The 22,779-nt window shown below is 40.5% G+C and overlaps 1 protein-coding gene across 1 annotated transcript in view; it reads right to left on the reverse strand.

Annotated features, from left to right (window-relative positions):
* Positions 1 to 22,779, reverse strand: part of CBL (Cbl proto-oncogene) — a 1,233,699-nt gene that overhangs the window by 408,653 nt on the left and 802,267 nt on the right. Inside the window, exon 10 of the mRNA XM_044081051.1 lies at positions 4,935 to 5,048. Within this exon, the coding sequence (XP_043936986.1) occupies positions 4,935 to 5,048 (114 nt within the window). The remainder of the gene's footprint in view (positions 1 to 4,934; positions 5,049 to 22,779) is intronic.

A 22,779-nucleotide genomic window follows, 5' to 3' on the forward strand; every position in this document is an offset into this window, starting at 1 on the left:
TAGTGAGAATGTACCAGGAAGACATAGAAGGAAAATACAACAGAGAATAGATTTCTAAAGTAATGCACAGTAACATTAGGTATGCAAGAAGTGAATTCAGTATTAGTAACTCTGACAGAATTTACATATTCCCCAAGGTACAGTAACTGGGCTAGACTGGATAGAAATTTTATCTTACAGGAACATGTGTATTTAACTGAAAGCTTTAACACACATTTAACTATCAGATTTTATACCAATAAAAACTAAGCTAAAGACGCATGGTAATTAAGTAAAAATGAGACACTGGCACTTTCTCACTTACCTGTTAAAAACAGAGGAATTTAAGGAATGAGCAATATAAATGATTTGTGAATTACAAGGGAAGATATAAATTTCTTCAAAAAATGGGAGCTAGTGAGTTGAATAAAACGAAAATGGAGCTTAAAAACAGGATGAAAACGAAAGAGAGAGTGTAGTAATAGGAATTTAGAGAAGGAGCAATAGTGGAATGCTAAAGAAAAAATAAGGGAGCATTTGAATAACATGTAGGAGTTTACAAAGGTTGCTGTTAAGCAACTATTTTTTTTTTGATAATTCCACAGCACACTTTTAGTGTAAGGCAAGGTTGTCAAAAAACTTAGGAGGACTATGACAATAAAGATAACCGGAAATCCAACAGACGTATTAGAGATATTCGGAAATTTTACAAAAATCTGTAAAAAGCAATAAGAATGTGGAAACCCAAAAAAGTCACAAATGGAAATACTTATGGAAGACTTAATTATGTCAGAGGAAGATGAGGCTCAAAACCTAATAGCCAAGGTAGAAAGGATGAAATAGAAATGGCAAAGTATTATCAATCAACAGAGAAGTCTTCAAGAATAGAGAGTATTCCGGTAGACGTTGGGAGTGAAGAAAGTGATAAAAATCCTGAAGGTTTTGTTTAACAGTATTTTAAAAGGAGAAAAATGTACCAACATTTTGGGAGAAAGCTGCAATCGCTATGCTATCCAAAACAGGAAAAGACCTTTCATACCCTGCTTCATATAGACCCATTTCAATTTTGCCATGATTTTGAAGTGTTTGTCTACATTAGCTAAGAGAACTGCAAATGTGCTGCCAAAATTTATAAATATGGATCGATGGGGTTTTATGGAGGGGAGGTAAACATTGTACAACATTAACAGAATGACAACCCAGAAAAGGTAAGAAAATGCCACTATTGTCAGGGAGTGTTGAACCAGACAAACCATTCAATAGTCACCTGAGATTTTACGAGCAGGGCAGTGACAGAATAGGGCTAATTAGGATGACATATGAAGGATCAGCGGCAAGAATTAAGGCAGGAGATCTCTTTTAAGCTGTGGTTTGAACAGAGGAACAAGGCAGAGGTATACGCTTTCCTTTTATTTGCTTTATATTGAGAGCCACTGGTAAAGAAAACAGACAGACAAACTCAAGAAGTGTTACAATCAAGAAGATTAGCTTTATTTGCAGATGATACTATCTGGTACTTGAATAATTCAGAAAAGGACATTTCTGTGTTATGAAACATTCTGATACTGATTCAAGTCTTTTGGAGAAAAAAAAATGAAAATGAAACAAACACTATAGTGGTAACCTATATATTCAAATGAATTCATCAGAAATACTCATATGTATGGGGATAAAATAACATGAAATTTTGGGTGTGTGGATTAGAAAGGATTCGGTTATGTAAACTATGTACCCACAAATTAATTGGTTCAGCAAAACCCATATTTATGGGGACATGACAAAATGAAGTATTTAGTAGGAGTATGGATTGAAAAAGATTATGTTATAGCGGCTAAGGATCCGTGGGAAGAGATTAAACAAAATATAAAAATTGAGAAACTGGAAGCTCTTTTCTATGGATATGGATAGCAAGATACAAGTAGCAAAACGTTTCTAGTCCTTTTAGTTTTACACACGTCAGGTATATTTTTTTATCAACCGAAGAAGTTGTGGATAGTAATTAATAAAGAACTGAAAGATTTTATCTGGGAGGGAAAGAGGGCAAGAGTTAAGTGGGAGAAGTTGATCCTCCCAATAGAACAAGGGGAGTTAGTATTACCTGATTTGAAGGCATATTTTAGAGCTACACAGTTAAGACTCTTATACATAACATAAGCAGAACGCTACAATTCAAAGTGGAAAGGGATGAATATGAAGCGGGGGGTAATTCAAGAAATAAGTAAAGAGTGAGATATTGGATGCAGATACTTAAGAACAGTCATACAGCTTATATTATATTCATAAAGTAGAAAAAAAGTATACCAAGAACTAAGCCAACACGTGAAAGGAGAAATGAGTTTCTGCTGATAGGGATGACTGCATTTAAGAGTACAGAGAACAGGCAAGAGGGTGCTGGAATTTACTGAAAGCTGGCAAAAGAACCAAAGTACTGGGAGCAAATAATTAGAAAAGGAAATTTAATAGATTGAGAAGAGGCCAAGAAGACATTTAGATTGCAAGCTAATGATTTCCTTCTCTATCAGGGATGGATATCAGAATATAGACAAATAGAAAGGGATAGGGGAATCCTAAATGAAATCCTGCACTAGTTGAACAGAAACGGCTGTTAAAGAGATAATGGTATGATATATAAAATACTGTACAATATTACAGCAATCAGAGGTCGTCAGAAAAGACTGGGAAGATAGATTTGATAAGCAGTTCACAAAGAAATAATGGGGGGAAATGTATATGGCTCCCAAGTATGCAACAGCATCTAGAAGACTTAAGATTTTTGCCTGAAAGTGTTTGCATAGATACTTTTACACCTTGGCACACTCAAAAATAATTCTTCAGATATATATGGCAAATGCTGGGAGCATATGTTCTGAATGTAAAGAGTTTGCAGATTTTAAAAATTCCCTGCAAAGTACCTTATCTGGAATACTTTGTAAGCAGATGAGTGTAATTAAGGAAATTATTTTCTGAAGCGGAAGGCAAGATCTGAATTGCCTAGACAAATGTAAGGCCTTGTTAAATAAAATTCTGGTGGCTGCTAAAAAACAATTACTAGAAAATGGAAATTAAAGTCTAAACGACGATACTTGTAGTGAATATTGTAACAGAAATAAAAGGAAGAGTGATGTTAAGAAAAGGGTAGGAGTAAATTACATAGAAAAATGGAAACTGTGGGAGCAATACACGCAAAAAATGTTTTGGAGGAATGATGTTTAAGAAAGCATAAATTGAACAATTTATGTAATGTTGCTTTGATTATATGGTATAAAAAATATATGTGATGTATAATGTTTGCAAATGAAAACTTGCTACTATGGTTTGATTACTTTTATATAAATGTACGTTTGCCTATTTCACTAGTGATAATTCAATAAAGGTGTTTCAAAAAGGATTCTTTTACGGCAGCTAAGGATATGTGGGAAGAGAGTAAACAAAAGTAGAATAACTGAGAAACTGGAAGCTCTTGATTATGGCTATATATAGTAAGATGTAAGCATCAGCTGAAAATAACTAAGGAGACAAACAGAGGTATAACACAGATATAGTCAAGTATGAGGAGATGATACAAAACAAACAAGGTTTCATGAGAAGGAGATGCAATACAAACCAGACAATGGTAATGGTGTCAAGTTAAAACTACATAGAATAATGTACAAAATTACACAAACATAAAAAGCACCACTGACTGGTGGAAGCAACACTGGATGAGTTGAGGTTGGCATTTAATAGTGGAACAATATGCTAATAGCAAGATAAGAGTGCTGCTAGGGAGAGAAGAGTATTAACCATTGCCTCTACAACACCTGCATTTGGCCTCATTGCGAATATACTCTGAGGACTTTCTTGAACCCGTGAAGAGAGGTTTCTGCCCCAACTTCTGCAGGAAGATTATTCCACAGAGCTGGTCCAAGTATGGAGAAGGTTCATTCCCCAGTGACTATTTTAGAAGGGGTCTTTGTCAGGCTATTTACTTCATGCTGGGTACTTCTCAAGGAATACACTTACTCCCTTACAGGTGGGTTTTCGTTTCAGTGATGGACAGTAATCCTCATTGAAAATTTCTGAAGACAGGTTGCCAAATAAGTTGATCTGTTCATCCAGTTTAATCTTTTTAGAACATAACAGTGACATGAGCAGGTATCTGCAACAACAACAACAAAGTAACAGATTTTATTAGCAGTTGTCTGAATTTACTGGGTATTATGGGCAGAACTGAAAGCAAACAGTGGAATTTCACATTTTAATTTAGGCAGCAGAACATTTTTGCCAGAGAAGAGCATGCAACTACAAAGAAGACATGTGTGATTCTGTGACAGATTGTAAGCTATGTACGAATTTTACTAGAGAAAGAAAGGGATGGGTCAGACAGGAAGCCTAGAAATTTTCATTCTGAGACTACAGGAATAGAGTTATCGAGGGAATCAATTATGGAGATGTGAGAAAGGTTAGGCAGTTTATGGTTGGATGCAAACTGTGTAACATTAGTTTTCTTGTGATTAATAAGGAGAATATTGCTCTCTGCCCAATGGCATAGTTCTAAGCAATGACTACAAATATTCAGGTTACTCTTCTTTTGGTCTCATTACTTTATAATAAAATGCTGTTACCAGGTTTTCTGGTTGGCAACAGCCAATTGTTTGTCAAAGACCACAGTGAAGAGAGAGGCAAGCACTAGACTACAACACAATGCATCAAACTTAAGTCCCTCTCCCCACTGCCACACACCTCAACTGCAGCACTGTAGCCACCTCTCAGAAATAAGGATCATTCTGTACACATGGTCATCTGAAAGGAAACCACAAGCTCCAACAACATTGCAAATTACTGGCTGAAACTGCTACAACCAGCTCTTGCTAATGGCAACTAAAGACTGCACTTTTCTCAGACAACTTGGATGAGTATGAGAACATCTTACTTAATAAAAAAATCATTAAGAGCCCACAAAGAGCTACTCTTACCTTTGATGTGCTACCAGGACTAGATGAGCGCTGCTGTATGAGGTCTAATCGTGGAGGCACAGGTGGGAGAGGGGGCTGAGGGCCAACCATGATCGGCGATGGAGGACGTTCAACCTGTGAAACAAGACAAAAATATATCATCACTCAACTCAGTCTAAAATATTACAGCAGTGTGCTACACAGCACAACACAATACTGTCAAAGTCAGTAGCAATACAATTCCCGCAGAAACAAGGAGCACTGTCACTTCTTTACACACAAAGGTGCTGAATGCACTTTCCAGACTAAGGACAAGTCACTCATACCTAAGAGGACATGTGAGAATGTAGAACATATGCAATGCTCAGAAAGGTAATGACTGCTTTTTAGGTGCTATCTGCACATAAAGAATAAAAATGCACAAATGTATAACATGGATTAAAATGGTTAGAAATCAGCAAAACTGATCTGCAAGTATAAAGACACCAAGACAAATGAAAATGTGTATTAAAAAAGTAAAGTCAATGCATACATTTTTAAAGTTAGGGACCTATGAAACTTAACAAGCTAGATCAAAAACCCTTTGTGTTACAACTTATGGCAGTATTGCTACAATTACCCAGTGGTATAAATGTGGAAGCGAAGACTGAAAAATGAAACCGCAATCTTCAAGTGGCAAAAAATCTAAGGCTTTGCCAAAACAAAGCCAGCACAGTTGATTTGTTTACAGAGATAGTGGAGTGATCTGGACTGTTACATTTTTTGACATAGCCCAGGTGAAGTAATTCACATTCTGTACATGACAAGAGAGGTTACAAAGTACAGTAAACATTAACTTATTAACAAATGACTACAAGTCCGTATACAAAGCTGACAGTGTGTACAGTTTGGATAAAAGTAACAGTAGGATGGGTTCAATAGAATAGAATAGGTTCTACCTGAAAATAATACTGAACTACTTATAAAAAGGCTGGAGTAATCAAGCAAGAGCTCAAATGTCTGTGGTATGTTTTGTCGCAGACATGGTCAGAAGCTCCAGAATTCCATTCTGTACTGGTACTCAGGATACCTCATCTGCTGCACTTAATGTCACATAATATGAATTATGCAAACCAAACAATGGCCAGTAACGTAAGAAAATAAAGTGAACACCACTTCAAACACAGCAAAACAACAAAACGTTACTGGAACCACGAACCGTTCATGGCATGAGTTTATTAATAAACAAATAAATGAATAAAAGCTAGTTCAAAACTTTTTCCTAGTCAGGCTTGAATGAACTCTCAAACAAGCATTTATACCATTATCATAGTCACATGATCACCTTACTTAACTATACTCATTTCTGAAACTCTCCAAGCATGGGTTTTAAAGAAACACTTTCATTCAAACCTGGTGTTGTATGTGCCCCCTAGGCAAAGTATCCAGTAAAACTCTTCAATTTCTGTAAGCTCTTTAATATTGCCATCATGTACTGTATTAGTTTAAACTTTTAACATAGAAAACTTAAAAGCATGATTAAAACCCTTTTCCTTCTTATTATTGTATAAAGCATTTGTCAGCACCTTTCAATTTCTGACAAATGATTTCCAATACATTCTTTGAACTTCTGAATTGTTTTCCCCACATAGTACACTCAACATGAGTTACATCTAGCTAAGTACACAAGATTTTGTTTCACAATTACCATAAGCATTAAACTTGTATTCTCTACCCATCATGTTCACAAATAAATCTACAGTAAATTCAACTACCACATTTAAATGTACCCTTTTTATTTATCTTAGTATATCCATTAACTCGTGGTTGCTCTTTATATAATAGATGTTTCAGATTTTTATTTTTTCTATATCCAAAACTAGGTCTATCTACATTATGTAAATTCAATTCTTGTACATCTTGCAAAATGTGACAATATTTACTAATTATGTTCTTACCTTTGTTTTATTGTTATAAGTCAGCATGCATCTGATTTTATCTTATGCACACTTAGTGATGCATCCTTTTTCTAATTCTGCTGAGAAATTAAGTTTAGTGGTTTTCTTTTGTCTCTTAACTTAATCACAAATTTTAACTGTTTTCATATCATATCCTCTTTCAATGAAATCAGAAATCACATTATGTAACTGTACATTCATATTTTCATCCATAGTATTAAGCTTTGCCACCCTAAGGAGCTGATTCTTCATTACACTGTCAAACATATATTGTGGTTGCATACTATTTTTATGTAACTATGCATTCCTTTTAGCGGGTTTCTTTATATAACGTTGTGCCAAGTGTTCCATCACCATTCTTAAAAATTGTAATATCTAGGAAGTCAATAGACTCCAGTAACATTGTTTTCTTAAAATAACTAACTAGTTTCTCAAATAATCAAAAGCCATTAAAACTTTCCATGTTCCCGCTCCAAATAAAAAACAAACTGTCTACAAAGAGACAATAAAAAACATTTAAAAAAACAATTTTCTATAGACAACACAAATGCACGGTCCCAAACATGCATCACAATATTTGCATAGCTATTAGCTGCAGGTATTAGCATTGCTATTCCCCTTCCCTCTCTAAACAGCTGTTCCTGAAATAAAAATACATTATAACTTACTAACTTCAGTAGACTACAGAGTATATGAATATATTCTTGTGTGTGTTCAGTAAAGTCTAATAAATACTTTTTTCACATATTCAGTACCTATATCATTAGGTACCATTGCGAACAGAGTCCACATCTAGTACGTACCATTGCGAACAGAGTCCACATCTAGCATGGCAAATACACAATTACTCAAGTCTACATCTTTAGATCAATCACAGTTGTTGCAAGAACTCTGTGGTACCCTTTATAATCGTACCTGTTCTATAAAAACCAACTTGTATCTGCATTTCTAGAAATTTTGATGTAGGTTCTGTTACCCATCCTCTTGCAGCCACAACTGGTCTGAAAGGGGTATTTATCAAAGATTTGTGTAATTTGGGTAAACGATAAATGAATGGAACAACGGGTGTTTCAACATTTAAATAGTGCAATAAGTCAATATTTTATTTTGTGTGCGCAGTTCACTTAGAACATTAAGTACTCTGCTAATTATCAGTTTGCGTTCATTCTTCATGATCTTTTCATATTCAGACCTGTTTAACATTTTCCATCAAATAAGTAAAATAAGGAGTCCAGTACAATCATCCCCTCTCACCTTTATCTGCATTCTTAATCACGATACTGTCATTATTCAAAAGCGAGGTGATGGCTAACTGTTCTTCTTTAGTTAAATTATAAAGCTTATGCATATTCTGCTCCCTATATAAATCGTAGACTTCTTTCTCTACAGCTCGTTCAAACACATGAATAACATTATTACCCTGTGGGATAAATAAACTAGAACATCTATACCTATTAGTAGCGATATCACTAGCATTATTCACAAACAAATCTTTTAAAGTCAGTGTTGAACAAAATATTTAAATTCAACTATATATTTTTTTAAATGTCAGAGAATTTCGCTGGAATAAATTTCAAACCTTTAACAAGGACTGATATCTCACCTTCTGTCAAGATGTGCGATAAGTTGAAAACCAATTTCTTTATTTTCTTGTTTGGCTGTGGGTCATTGGCCGCCAGAAGAACTTCTTCCATTGTCAAGATGAGCTCTTTCTTTGAGGCCATAGTTGAGACATAGGTAGCAGATCTTCTAGCAAAAAAGAAAAGGAAAACAATCGACAGGATCAAGGGCACGAATACAGTTAGCATCCACAAACGTATGTTGTTGCCCTTGTACACTATTCTTCTCCCTTGTTTCATTGCCTTCATATTATCCAACGTTGCCCTAGCATCAGCATCAAGAACTTGCAGAATAGCTGCTGTTTCATTGGTGGAGCCACAGTCTACCCTCCCATTCCGATTAGCTGATGTTAGCATACTCCCATTCCAATTGGTTGATGTTAGCAGTTTCTTGGTGCCTAAAGCACCCTTTGTAAACGAAGTTTTAAGTCAAAAATCCAAGGTCAGCACACAGTGGAGTATGAATTCAAAATTGCTTTATTAAACCATGTATAAACCAAGGTTTATACATGCTTTAATAAAGCAATTTTGAATTCATACTCCACTGTGTACTGGCCTAGAATTTTTGACTTGGGCTGTTCCTTTTTGGGGCCGTGCACTTGCTGTACTTGCAAGGACAGTTTTGTTTTGAAACTGAGTTTTAACAAGAACTCTGATTTTGCTCATTTAATTGCAGTGCAGATGTTAGCAAATCATAGTTCTTCTGTTGAGAATTAGTGGTTTGAACTTGTGTCTTGCTAGGAACTGTTTCACGGTCATTGTCAGCTGTTTTCCTTTAGACCAAGTACATTCCTTTGACTACAGTCTCTCATATCCCTTATCAGTTTTCTCTTTTTTTGTTTCCATAAGTCTTTTCTCATATGCTACTATATGATCTTGTGTTTCATGCATTCAACAACGCGATCACTAAAATTAACTCAATGTCTCAATTTCAGTATGCAATTCTTGTTTAATGGGGTCAAAGAAAACGTTCATCAACTCCATGTACCGTAAAGAGCAGCTAAGGTTAACTGCCATCTCCTTAACAGATCAGAATAATATCAAGATACGTAGGCATTTTTAGCATCCTGAGTCCACGTGGCACAATGTTATATTGTAGATAAGCTGAAAAACTCCTTTTCTGCCACTATAAATGTTTGAACCAACATGTGCGGTCTTCAAACTGTCTCAATTTGATTTTAAACTGTTCCATGCTATTATCATTTGGTATTTCATTGTTGTTAGTTTCATACCATTCTGTTCCATTTTTTATAATTAACGCATTGTTGGGAATGTCTATGAAATCATTCAGTATGAAACAATTTGATTTGGTCCTGTACTCGTAGAAGGTATTGCTTCGAGCTGGTTCATGTCTAGGACTGGCAGTAAATATCAAAAATGCAAACCAAATAACAGCCTGTAACTCAAATAAATCCAGTGAACTCCACTTGAAAAACAGAAAAACAACAAAAAGTCACTGGAACCACACAATGCTCACTACATACGTGTTTATTAAACAAATAAATGAATAAAAGCTAGTTCAAAAACTTTTGCCAAGTCAGGCTTCTTCAGGCAAATTGAATGAATGAACTCACCGACAAGCATTTATATTATTACTACAGTCACATGATCATCTTACTTACACTTGTTTCTGAAACTCTCTAAGCATGGCTTTTAAAGAAACACTTCCATTCAAACCCGGTGCAATGTGTGCTCCTAGGTGAAGTATCCAGTAAAACTCTTCCATTTCTGTATGCTCTTTAATACTGCCACCATGTATTGCATCACCTTTAATATAAAAAACTTAAAAGCATAACTAAAACACTTTTCTTATGTTTGTATAAAAAAATTTTGTCAGCACCTGTCAATTTCTGACAAATGATTTGCAATACATTCTTTGAACTTCTGATGGGTTTTCCCACACAGTACGCTTGCCACGAGTTACATCTTGCCAAGTATACAAGATTGTTTGTTTCACAATTACCATATTTATTAAGCTTATATTGTCCAACAATAGGCTACGGCAACGTTGGATAATATGAAAGCAAATGAAACAAAGGAGAATAGTGAACAAGGGCAACAGCAAGAATTTGTTGGTGCTAACTCTATTCGAGCCCTTGATCTTGTCAATGATGTTTCCTTTTCTTTTTTGCTAGAACAGCCTCCTACATATGTCCCCAACCAGCCCTCAAAGAGCTTATCTCAAAGAAATTGTTCTGGTGGCCAGAGACCTGCAGCCAAACGAGAAAATAAAGAAATTGGTTTTCAACTTAACATCACACACCTTGACAGAAAATGAGATATCTGTCCTTGCTAATGGTTTGAATTTTATTCCAGGGACAGTCTCGAACATTTCAAAAACTTTAACTGAATTTAAATATTTTGTCCGAATGCTGAATTTAAAAGTACTGTTTGGGAATAATGCTAATGATATTGCTACTAATAGGTATAAATGTTCTAGTTTATTTATCCCACATAGCAATAACGTGATTCATGTGTTTGAACGAGCTGTACAGAATGAAATATATGACTTGTATAGGGAGCAGAATATGCATAGGTTTTAGAATTTAAAGGAGAACAGTTAGCCATCATCTCACATTTGAATAACAAGAATGCAGATAAAAGTGGGGTGGATAGTTGCACTGGACTCCTTATTTTACTTAAATTCTATGGACAACATGTTAAACAGTTCTGAATATGAAACAATCACCAAGAATGAATGCAATCTGATAATTAGAGTACTTAATGTTCTAAGTGAACTGCACACACAAAATAAAATTAATAATGACTTATTGCACTATTTAAAATGTTGAAACTCCATTGCTCCATGCATTTATGGTTTATCAAAATTATACAAATCTATGGTAAATCCCCCTTTCAGACCAATTGTGGCTGCAAGATGATGGGTAACAGAACCTACATAAAAATTTCTAGACATGCAGATACAGGTTGGTTTTAATAGAACAGATATGATTATAAAGGGTACCACTGAGTTCTTGCAACAAATCTATGATTAGTCTAAAGATGTAGACTTGAGTAACTGTATATTTTCCATGCTAGATGTGGACTCTTAACAATGACACCTAATGATATAGGCATTCAATATGTGAAAGAGTATTTGACTTTACTGAACACACACAACAGTACATTAATATACTCTGTAGTCCATTTAAGTTAATATTAAAGTAATGTATTTTTATTTCAGAAGCAGGGGATAACAATGGGAACACCTGTACATAACAGCTATGCAAATATTGTGTTGCATGTTTGGGACAGTAAAATTGCATTGTCTGCAGAAAATTGTTTTTTAAAGAAAATTTGTTTTTGACAGATACTTCGTAGACAATTTTTTATTTGGAGAGGGAACATGGAATGTTCTAATGAGTTTTATGATTATTTATCAGAAACAAGTTAATTCTTAAATTTTATGAAAACATTGTCACTAGAGAGTATTGACTTCCCAGATATTACAATTTTTAAGAATGGTGATTGAACACTTGACACCAAGTTATACAAGAAACCTGCTAAAAGAAATCCATACTAAGTGCGACAACGTAGTGAAGAATCAACTCCTTAGGGTAGCAAAGTTTAACGCTGTGGATTAAAATATGAATATACAGTTAGATCACGTGATTTCTGATGTCATTGAAAGAGGATATAATAAGAAAATGGTTAAAATTTGTGATAAAGTTAAGAGACAAAGGAAAACAACAGCTAAACCTATTTTCTCAGCAGAATTAGAAAAAGGGATGCGTCACTCAGCGTGCACACATAAAACTAGATGGATAGTGACTTAATAATACAATTAAAGTTAACATACTTAGTAAACACTTGGTAAATATTGACACATTTTACAAGATGTACCAGAACTGAATTTAAATAATGCAGATAGACCTAGTTTTGGATATAGAAAAAGTCAAAATCTGAAACATATGTTATAAAGAGCAAACACAAGTTAATGGGTACACCAAGATAAATAAAATGGGTACAATTAAATGTGACAGGTGCATTTACCATAGATTTACTTGTGAGGATGACACTTACTCACCCAACTGGTAGAGAATATAAGCTTAATGCATATGATAATCGTGAAACAAAAAATCTTATGCACTTAGCTAGATGGAACTCAAGTGTACTATGTGGGGAAACCTATCAGAAGTTCAAAGAACGTATTGGAAATAATTTGTCAGAACTTAAAAGAGAGGTGCTGACAAATGGTTTTAATCATGCTTTTAAGTTTTCTATATTAAAGGTTTTAACTGATACAATACATGATAGCAATATTAAAGGGTGTACAGAAATGGAAGAGGTTTACTGAATACTTTCATCTAGGGGCACATATAGCAAGGGTTTGAATCAACTTAGAGAGTTTCAGAAATGAGTGTAATTAAGTAAGATGATCATGTGACTATGATAATGATATAAATGCTTGTTTGTGAATTACGTCATTATGCCTGAAGTCTGACTAAGCAAACGTTTTTGAACTAGCTTTTATTCATTTATTCGTTTATTAATAAACGTGTATGCAGTGAACAGTTCATGGTTCCAATGACTTTTGTTGTTTTACAACATGAAGTATCCCAGGTTAATGAACAGCACATGACTTGAAACGCACATCATTCTCCATATTTATCATCCAATTTCAATTTGCCATGCCTAATAGTACTTATTTGCCGTCTGCAATAGGCACAGCCACACTGATAAGGTCGGTACTAAATTATATCCCCTGTAACCTAATACAGACGATAGTTCAAAAAAGATAAGGTTGACAGACACTTATCAAATGCATTCCACAAATACATACAAATAAATTTTTAATTGCACATAAAAGTAAAAAGAAAACATCACCTTCTTCAAAAATAAATGATGTGCTCTCTCTGCACTTAAAACTGTTAACATCCACTAAGCAACTATGCTATCTCCCCCAGTAGAAGAAAAATATCAAACAAGTATTTCTTATGATGAAAAATGCAACATTTCATTTGCAGTAATAAATTTACTTCAAGGAGAGAAAAAAATACTTTTAGGAGGTATGCTTACACTTACTGGATTTTAAATGGCTTTCTGTAAGGCAGCAAAAACATTAAGTTAGCAGTTGTTGGAAAATTAATGACCTACTACATTACCTGCACAAGTGTCAAGTAAGAGCAAGAGGAAGTAAGAATTACTTTGTAGTGCATGGAGTTCTGTAATCATGCTCCGATATTCAAAAGGTTCCCTGTTTGACTGTTGGCTGGGGTACCTTCTGTGTTGAGTTTGCATGGGTTTCCTCCCATATTCCAAAGACATACAGTAGGTGGAATAGTCACTCTAAACTGATGTGTGTGGTGTGGAAGAGGCAGGGCTAGTAAACCATGACTCTAGAAGATTGCCACTGTTTAAGTGACACCATGACCACATGTGCAAAAATGGGAAAAGGGGGTTGTGAATGGATGGATTCAAAAAAGACAAATAACTTATGCTCCACAGTGGCTCAAGACCCAATGTTAACAAATGTTACGCATCCTTGCTTAAGTTTCTAAGGTCTAGGCGCTAGGTAGTAATATCTGCAAGGAATGACCAGCAAATGACAGCAGAATAGATTTAGTTCTGCCCGCTATCTGTACTGATAAGTTGTCCCTTCCTCTTACAAACTTTTGAAGTAGCTAAAACAACAGGTGCTTGCCTGCATTTTGATACGAGCTCAAACTCAAATGTACATTAATATTCAGTGACCTCAATCCTCTGTGATTTGTCTGAAAACTACGGACTTCATGAGGAACAGATCAAGTAAATGAGGCAGAAAATCCAGACAGTTTAGAGGAATGGCAAGGGGAGTAAACGTAAAGGATGGACTTGCACTGTCTTTCTGACAGCACTCACTAAGGGGCCAAGTGCTTTATCCAGCAAACCACAGCCCCCCCCACTGCAACTGGAACATGGAGCAGATAAAGCTCCATGCACTATAAACATTTATGAGCAGGTCTCAGTTCACAATGCTAAATTGTGTTCTTGACATGTACACCAAGATTCACCTCTTAAACTTCACTCTCGAGGTGAATTTTCAGGCAACCATGTCTCAAACACACAATAGGTTATGATCAGCAACCCAATCTTAATCCTCTATAGTATGAATAAGCATACTATATTTGCTAATTAACAGCTTAATTTATACACATTTAATCAGACAAATGGACAGATGCATTTGAAATCTTCAGCTACAATCCAAAAATTAAAACAGATGAAATAATAAAATATAAAAAAATATATATATACAATACAAACTTACAAATTTAGCATGCAAACAAATCAACCCTAATGTGGTCAGAAACAGTACTGGTAAGCCAAAAGAAATTAAATAGAACAGTGACTATTCCAAGATAGGTCCAAGTACTGGCTGCAGTACAGAATATAGAAATGATAAACAAGTAGAGTCGGTTAACGTCAGGAAGAGCAACTGCTTCCAACATGAGTGAAACTGGACAGTATCTGAAAATGGGAGCTGGTTGAACTGTAGACTAAGTGCTGGTGTGGGGTGCAGGGGGGCAGCAGATAACTAAAGAATAAACTGGAGTGCTGTGAATGTTACCCTGGGAAGAACTTACAATTAACCTTTTCTGAAAGAAATAATCAGTTATGCACTGAAAAAGTAGCTTCAAACATGGCATGTCTTGCCTGAAATACAGATATTAGTTTCTTAGTCTGTACTTTGCTATCATATCCTCATCATAAGTCAGAAATGACATCAAAAGACTTAAGAAAAACATCCCTTAAAAAGATTTTAATACAGTATGAACGCACAAAACTGTTTGCATTTTATGAAGTGACAGAACAATTGCTCCATTTGTTCAAAAGATGGCAGGCAAGAACAGAAATGACCTCTTCCCACTCAGTTTTGTATCTGTCCATCATACATATGAAATGAGAAAGGATGAAACTAAAATGCACTACTGTAAATGAATGCATTCAGTGCCAAGATAAACTGCTCATCGTACTAAGCCAAATGTATATACAAACTCTATTGTAAGGTGTGATAAATAGTACAGTTGTGTACACTTACCATAAATGTAGATGTTCGAGTGTCTTCACTGTTGCAGTCATCACTGTAGGGTTCTTCCTGCCGGCAGGCAGCCCTCGATCGGCCAGAATCCCAAAGTCTGGGTCCAGCGTCGGCTGTGTACTCACCCTCCCTGATGTCAGTGCGCCAGGGGTACAAAGCTCCCAGCCGACGCCATGTTCTCCAGTTTTTCTTGCCCCAGATGTCAGGTGCCCAAAAGTAAAGGCTAAAAGTAAAACAAAAATGTAACATACAACAAACCCCATACCCTGTAGCAAATACACCTCAGAAGAAGGGTGAAGCAGGGAACCACACCAATAAAAGTATAAGAGGGGACAGGAGGGTGGGTAACCCAGACTGCAACAGTGAAGACACTCGAACATCTACATTTATGGTAAGTGTATACAACTGTACTATGTTCATAGTGTTTCACTGTTGCAGTCATCACTGTAGGGTTGAATCCCAAAGCTGAGATAAAGGGTGGTGGTTACTGAGAAGGGGCAGCTAGAAGGCCTTGCAAGACTGCAAAAGCAAAGCCTGCCCTAGACTTAGAATAAAGAGGGAGATTATAGTGCTTAGGGAAAGTATGCACTGAACTCCAAGTTGCAGCTTCCAAAATATCTTTGGTAGGGACTCCCCTGAGAAAGGCAGCTGAAGTAGCAGCATCTCTGGTAGAATGAGTCCTAATTTTTCCTGGGATTTGCTTTCCATGACGAGTGCAACAAAATCTGATTCCATGAGCAATCCATTTAGAAATGGTCTGTTTTGAAATAGCTTTGCCTTGGGAATTTGCTGCATAAGAAACAAATAAGAAGTTATGTACTCACCATAACGCTCCATCTGAGTAGGAAACTTCATTTGTCTGCAACCTTTGGGTATCGGATCCGATCTCAGTTCCGAGCCGGCAACTTGTTTCACAGCTATCAGATCCGAGCTCCTAGCTCCTCCCCTTACCCATAATCCCCTGCCAACCCTGACTGACCTCAGATCAAGTTTGCCCTCATACAAGCAGCTAAAAAGGTTAAATATGTCCCGTAGGGGACTAGAAGAAGGACATCCAGGGACTAAAACTTCTGAAGGTCAGGGGGAAGGAGGGGGGGATGGTTGCAGACAAATGAAGTTTCCTACTCAGATGGAACGTTATGGTGAGTACATAACTTCTTAATCTGAAGTAGGTACTTCATTTGTCAGCAACCTTTGGGACAGAGTCCCCAGCTACCTGGATCTTGGGCGGCCATCATGGAAGGATATTCCGGAGCACTGCGGAGCCAAAAGATGCTCTCCCTCTGGAGATAACGTCCAGCTTATAATGGTTGATAAAGGTATGAGATGAGGCCCAAGTGGCTGCTGAGCAAATATCATCTAAAGACACTCTAGACCTAAAGGCAGCGGAGGTAGATATAGAGCGAGTAGAGTGTGCACGAACTCCCTGAGGTGCGGGCCTCCCAGAACTTTCATAGGCCGATAGAATACACTGTGAGTTCCATCGTGATAAAGTGACCTTAGAGACAGGTTTACCCAAGTTAAATTTGGCAAAGGAGATGAACAACTGGTCGGATTGTCTATGACCAGCAGTCCTGTGAATGTAAAAGCGCAGTTGTCTATGCACATCTAACGAATGCAGTTTGTATTCTCCTTTGTTCTGATACTTAGGAAAGAAGACTCGCAGGTTGATGGATTGATTGATATTGGCCTCTGAAGCCACCTTGGGAAGAAACGAGGGGTTGGTCCTGAGGTACACTCTATCCTGGTGAAAAGCCAAGTAGGGGGGTTTTACACAAATCGAAGCAGCAGGTTCAAAAGGGGGAGCTGTCAATGCCTGTAGGACTAGGGATAAATCCCAAGGGGGTATAACTTCCTTGACAGGAGGTCTGAGCAGGAAGGTACCCTTTAGAAAGGTTTTACACAATTTAGCCTTAATCAAGGGAACTGACATGTCCCACATGGTAATGAGAGATAGCTGCCAGTTGAACCTTGACCATAGAGCAGCTAGCCCCCTGATGAAACAGACCTGTAAGGAAATCCAACACAGTTGGTAACGGCGCTGTGAAGGGATCTAAGTTATGATTCTCCGCCCAGATGGAGAAACGCTTCCACTTACTGCGATAGACCTTCCTAGTGGAAGGTTTATGTGCTGCTACAAGAATGGCTTTAACTGGGGAAGTGATTCCGGGAGTCCTGATTAGGAGTGGAACTGGAGCAGCCAAGCTGTCAACTTGAGGTTGTCCAGGTTCGGGATCGGGAGATTCAGGGGATGAGACATTAGATCCGGTAGGGGATCCAGAATCCAAGGAGGATTTACCAGGTGAGACCACAGGTAAGGGAACCACGCTTGACGAGGCCAGAATGGGGCAATGAGGATCATTCTGCTCCCCAACCGACTGGCTTTCTGTATGAGTTTCAGCATCAGAGGTAGAGGTGGGTAAGCATAAAGTAGACCGGGAGGCCAAGCATGCACCAGAGCGTCTCTCGGGGATTCCCCCGAAGGGGGGAATTAGAGCGAAGTAACTGTTGCATTTCATATTTGAGGGAGAAGCAAAGAGATCGCAACAGGGTTACCCCCATTCGGCAAAAATCTGCTTCACTACCACCTGGGGACTGAGAGACCACTCGTAAGGGAAAAGGATGGTGCGGCTGAGCCTGTCCCCCAGAATGTTGGTCCGTCCCGGAATGTGCGTCGCAATAAGAAAGCGGTTGGTGGAGGTCGCCCATTCCCACACTCTCATGGCCACTCGACAGAGAGGATAGGACCTGGTTCCCCCCTGTTTGTTGATGTACCAGACGACTGACATGTTGTCTGTCTAGATCGCAATAGTTCCTACAGGAAGAAGGTTCTGAAGTGCTTGCAATGCTAATAGCACCGCCCTCATCTCCAGGACATTGATATGCAAAGAGGTCTCTGTGTCGTTCCACGTGCCTTGGACTGTCCTGCCTGAGCAATGCCCCCACCCCCCACCCGAGGCGAGAGGCGTCCATGGTCACCGTGGTGAGGGGAGGAGGCGTGGAGAAGGGACGTCCCATATGGAGGTCTGGAGATTGGAGCCACCATAAGAGAGCCCTCCTGCAAGCCCTGCTGAGGGGAACAGGATGGCTTAGGGGGTAATGTAGAAAGGACCACTGTACTTGAAGGGTCCATTGCAGGACCCTCATATTTAGACGAGCCAATGGCAAAAGAGTGATTGCCGCCGCCATGGAGCATAGAGCCCTCAGGACCAACTCCACCGATGGGGCTTCTAATTGGAGGATGGCCCGCACATGAAGCCTCAGGTTTTGTAGTCGATCCGCAGTCAAGAATGCTAGAAGGTTTCTTGTATCCAACTTGGCCCCTATAAACTCTATCACCTGAGTCGGAGCAAGAGAAAATTTGTCCCTGTTGATGGTGATGCCCAGCAGGGGAGCAAGCCGGAGGAAGTAGTCCCTGGATGAGCAAAGTAGATGCCTTGTCGGGGCAGTCAAGAGCCAGTCGTCTAGGTATGGAAAAACCTGCATTCCCTGGAGTCTCAGGTGGGCCGCTATCACTGCTAATACTTTGGTAAACACCCTGGGGGCTGTGGTGAGGCCAAAGGGAAGGACCCTGACCTGGTAGTGACTGGCTCCCAGCCAGAAGCGGAGGAACCTCCTGGATCGTCTGTCCATCAGAATGTGGTAGTACGCATCCTTGAGGTCTATTGAGCACTTCCAGTCGTTCTCCCGCAATAGGGGGAGGATGGATTGAAGAGTGACCATCCGGAATTTTTGTTTGGTTACTGACAGGTTCAAAAGGGAGAGGTCGAGAATTGGCCTCAAGTCCCCCGTCTTTTTTGGCACCAGAAAGAACCTGGAGTAAAAACCTAATCTGTGCTGGTCTGGGGGGACGGGTAGGATGGCTCTTTTTTCTAGGAGCTGCTGAATTTCTGCAGCTGCTACCTCCCTCTGATCGGGTGGTACATCGGGGAGGTTTCTGAGTTTGGGGACATGATACAGGGGAATTTGGTAACCTCTGGATATGATACGAAGCACCCAGCGATCTAATGTGATGGACTCCCAAGCTGCCAGGTGCCTCGAGAAACGCCCCCCGACTGCCTCCAGAGTGGAGCAGTCGGGCAACCCCTCAGGGTTGCTGCGTGGGCCAATCAGAGAAGGTTTCTCTGGACCCAAAATTCTTCGGGCCCCCTCTGCCTCTAGGGCAGCGTCCTCCCTGTCCTCCTCTGCCACGGAAGGACTGGTTGTCCGGAGCAGGCTGGGAATGTTGCAATTTCCGGAACCACATCTTCTTCTGTCCCTTTTGGTTCTTAGAGAAGGACCTCTGAGGAGCAGAGAAGCGGACTCCGACGGCAGACAAGTCTTCCCGTCCTTTTCACTCTGGGCTAAAGTCTCGCGAACTGTATTGCCAAATAAGGCAGAACCATCAAAAGGGGCATTCGCAAATGACGCCTTGAAGGGTTCCACGAAGTCACAATGTCGGAGCCAGGCCTGGCGTCTCATGACTAGGCCTGCTCCGCTGGCTCTAGCGGCTCCCTCTGTGGCATGGGACAAAAGCCGCATAGAGGTATTCGATATAGATCTTAAGAGTGGCCATGCGAGTGGAGTACAATTGTTTGTCCTCTGCCGACATGGACTCCGGTGGGGGAGCAGCGTACTCTTTGATAAGGTCTCGCTGCATCCTAATAATCTGTGCCATGTAGTTCAGGGACCTTACTGAGAAGGTCGCTGAACTAAAGACCCACTTCCCTAGGCGATCCATCGAGCGGGACTCTCTGCTCGGTGGATGGACCGAGGGGCTGTCCTGAGCTAACTCCCTCTTAGTGGCTGCCGCCACCAACATGACATCTACGGGGGGGGGACCCTTGCTCCAGTGGGACCTCTCTGAAGTGGAGCTCAGAATCCTATCGGGGCGTTTGGGAACTGGCTCCACAGTGTCCGGCTCCTTCCACGCCCTGGTGGTAATAAGGTCCACCAGGGGGTTGGGCAGAGGGGACACCCAAGAGGTAGATGGGCCTGCTTTGAACGCCTCCAGGAACACGGACTCGTCGGAGGAAGCCTTGGGGGCAGACCACCCCCCCCTAATCCTGAGCATTTCCATGATGTCTCCGAAGGAGACATCCTCGGGGGGTGACCTTGGGGAGCCTTCCCCCTTCATCCAAGTCCGTGTCTTCTGTTAAGGACTCAGGGGAGTCCACATGCCTCCTCTTACACTTCCGCTTATGAGGAACATCCTCGGGGGGGCTGTCCGAGGAAGTCTCACCAGCAACATCTTGTTCCAAAGGAACGACCTGAGACATCGAAGCAGGCTGTCCCTGTGGCCGGGCGATGGAAGCCAGACCCAGCTGAGAGGGAGTGCAGGATGGAGCCGAGGCAAGGGCCGGGGGTCCGGATGCACTCAACAGAGCCCTCTCCACCGCATCAAAGGACGAGGGAGAGTCGCTCTCGCTCGGATCCGGGAGCCAACTCCCACTCGGATCAGATGGGGGGATCGGAACTGGAGCAGAGACCATCGGATCCGAAGGACTCATGTGCTCCGACCTGGACAGAGCCGAAGGCACACTGAATCCCTCGGATCCGAAGCTCAGCCCACGGCTCCTAGAGCTCGGATCCGACAAGGATGGACCCGACAAACTCAAGGGAAAGGTCGGAGCTGAAGTACCAAGCACCGTTGGTGCCGACCCACCCCCGGCTCCAACGCTGCCAGGCTCCGGGCGCTCCGAACCCTGGAAGCGGATCGGAGAAGGAGCTATTGGGGCAAAAAAAGGCGTTGAGCTCCCCCCTGAAGGGGGGGGGGTAGGAGCACTCCCATCTGCAGTTGGGCCTGGATGAACCTTCACATCATCTGGTCCAAGTCTGCATGGATCTCGACGAGGCCACCGAGGCGGTCCGGAGTGCCGCCTCAATGACCTCGATGGAGATCGGGTCTCCTCCTCCTCGGGTCCCGGTGAGAAGCATGGGGACCGGAGCCGAGGAGGAGGAGACTTGTAAGCCATGGAGGGAGAAGCCCGCTTAGCCAGGGGGGCCGAAGCGGAGGCCTCGGCCCGCCGCTTGTGGTGCTTCTCCCTCTTTTTCTCCCTCCTGGCCTCCCTCTCCTCCAGCGCCGTAGCGGGAGTTTGAGTCCCGGCCGGGGGGAGAGAGGCAGGAGTGGCTGCCACCGAGGACTGGGGTGAGGCCACGGGAGCACCGGAGGCCGAAGCCGAATCTGGGGGCAAAAGTCCCGCCAGGATCAGCTTTGACCTCCGCTCTTTCAGTGCCCTGGGGTTGAACCCCACGCAGATAGCACACCCTGAGGACAGGTGTTCAACCCCAAGGCACCGAACACACCGAGTGTGGCCATCCACCAGTGAAAGCTTATGGCCACACTCTGTGTATTTAGAGAAGATCGGTTTTGGGGCCTCTGACATTATACTACAAAAAAAAAGCAAACTCATTCACACAAGGCCCCAAACACACACCGACCCACACAAACACTATGCACCAGCGAGGGGAGGGGAGGAATTTACACTAACAAAAAATACAAGATTCTAAGCTAAAATAAAGGGGAACCTAACACACTCAACCTTTTACTAAAAAATTACAACAATAAGTACAATAAGTTGAAAACTTATCTGCATATACTAGGAGCTCTGAATCTAGCTGCTTTCACTAAGCGCGGCAAACTAGATCGGAGGTCAGTCAGGGTTTGCAGGGGATTATGGGTAAGGGGAGGAGCTAGGAGCTCGGATCTGACAGCTGTGAAACAAGTTGCCGGCTCGGATCAGAGATTGGATCCGATACCCAAAGGTTGCTGACAAATGAAGTACCTACTTCAGATCAGTTGTTCTGTTTTCCTGATATCTTTGGTTCTGTCCAGGTAAAAGCGAAGCTGCCTGTGCACGTCCAAAGAATGCAAGATCCTCTCCCCCTTATTTTGTGGATTAGGGATAAAAGTTGGCAGGTGAATAGTTTGGTTTAAAGCCACTTTAGAAACTACTTTAGGCATGAAAGTAGGGTTAAGTCCTCAAAGAAACCCTGTCTTGATGAAAAATAATGTAAGGTTCCATAGCCATGAGCGCGTGTAACTCCGAGACTCTCCTGGCTGAAGTTAAAGCCAGTAGGATAACAGTCTTCCATGATAAATACTTTATATCAGATGTGGCAGCAGGCTCAAAAGGAGGCAGAGTAAGTTTTTCCAGGACATAATTGAGGTCCCAGGCAGGAATGGGTGGAGTCCTAGGGGGCCTTAAATTCTTTGCTCATCTGAGATATTGTTTCAGAAGTGGATGTGAAAAAACTGGAGGATCTGTATTATAATGTGCAGAGATAGCGGAGGCGTGTATTTTTATGGAGGA

This window comes from Protopterus annectens, chromosome 8.part0 (genome assembly GCF_019279795.1).
Source record: "Protopterus annectens isolate FY-2018-M chromosome 8.part0, PAN1.0, whole genome shotgun sequence".
NCBI classification, from domain to species: domain Eukaryota; kingdom Metazoa; phylum Chordata; order Ceratodontiformes; family Protopteridae; genus Protopterus; species Protopterus annectens.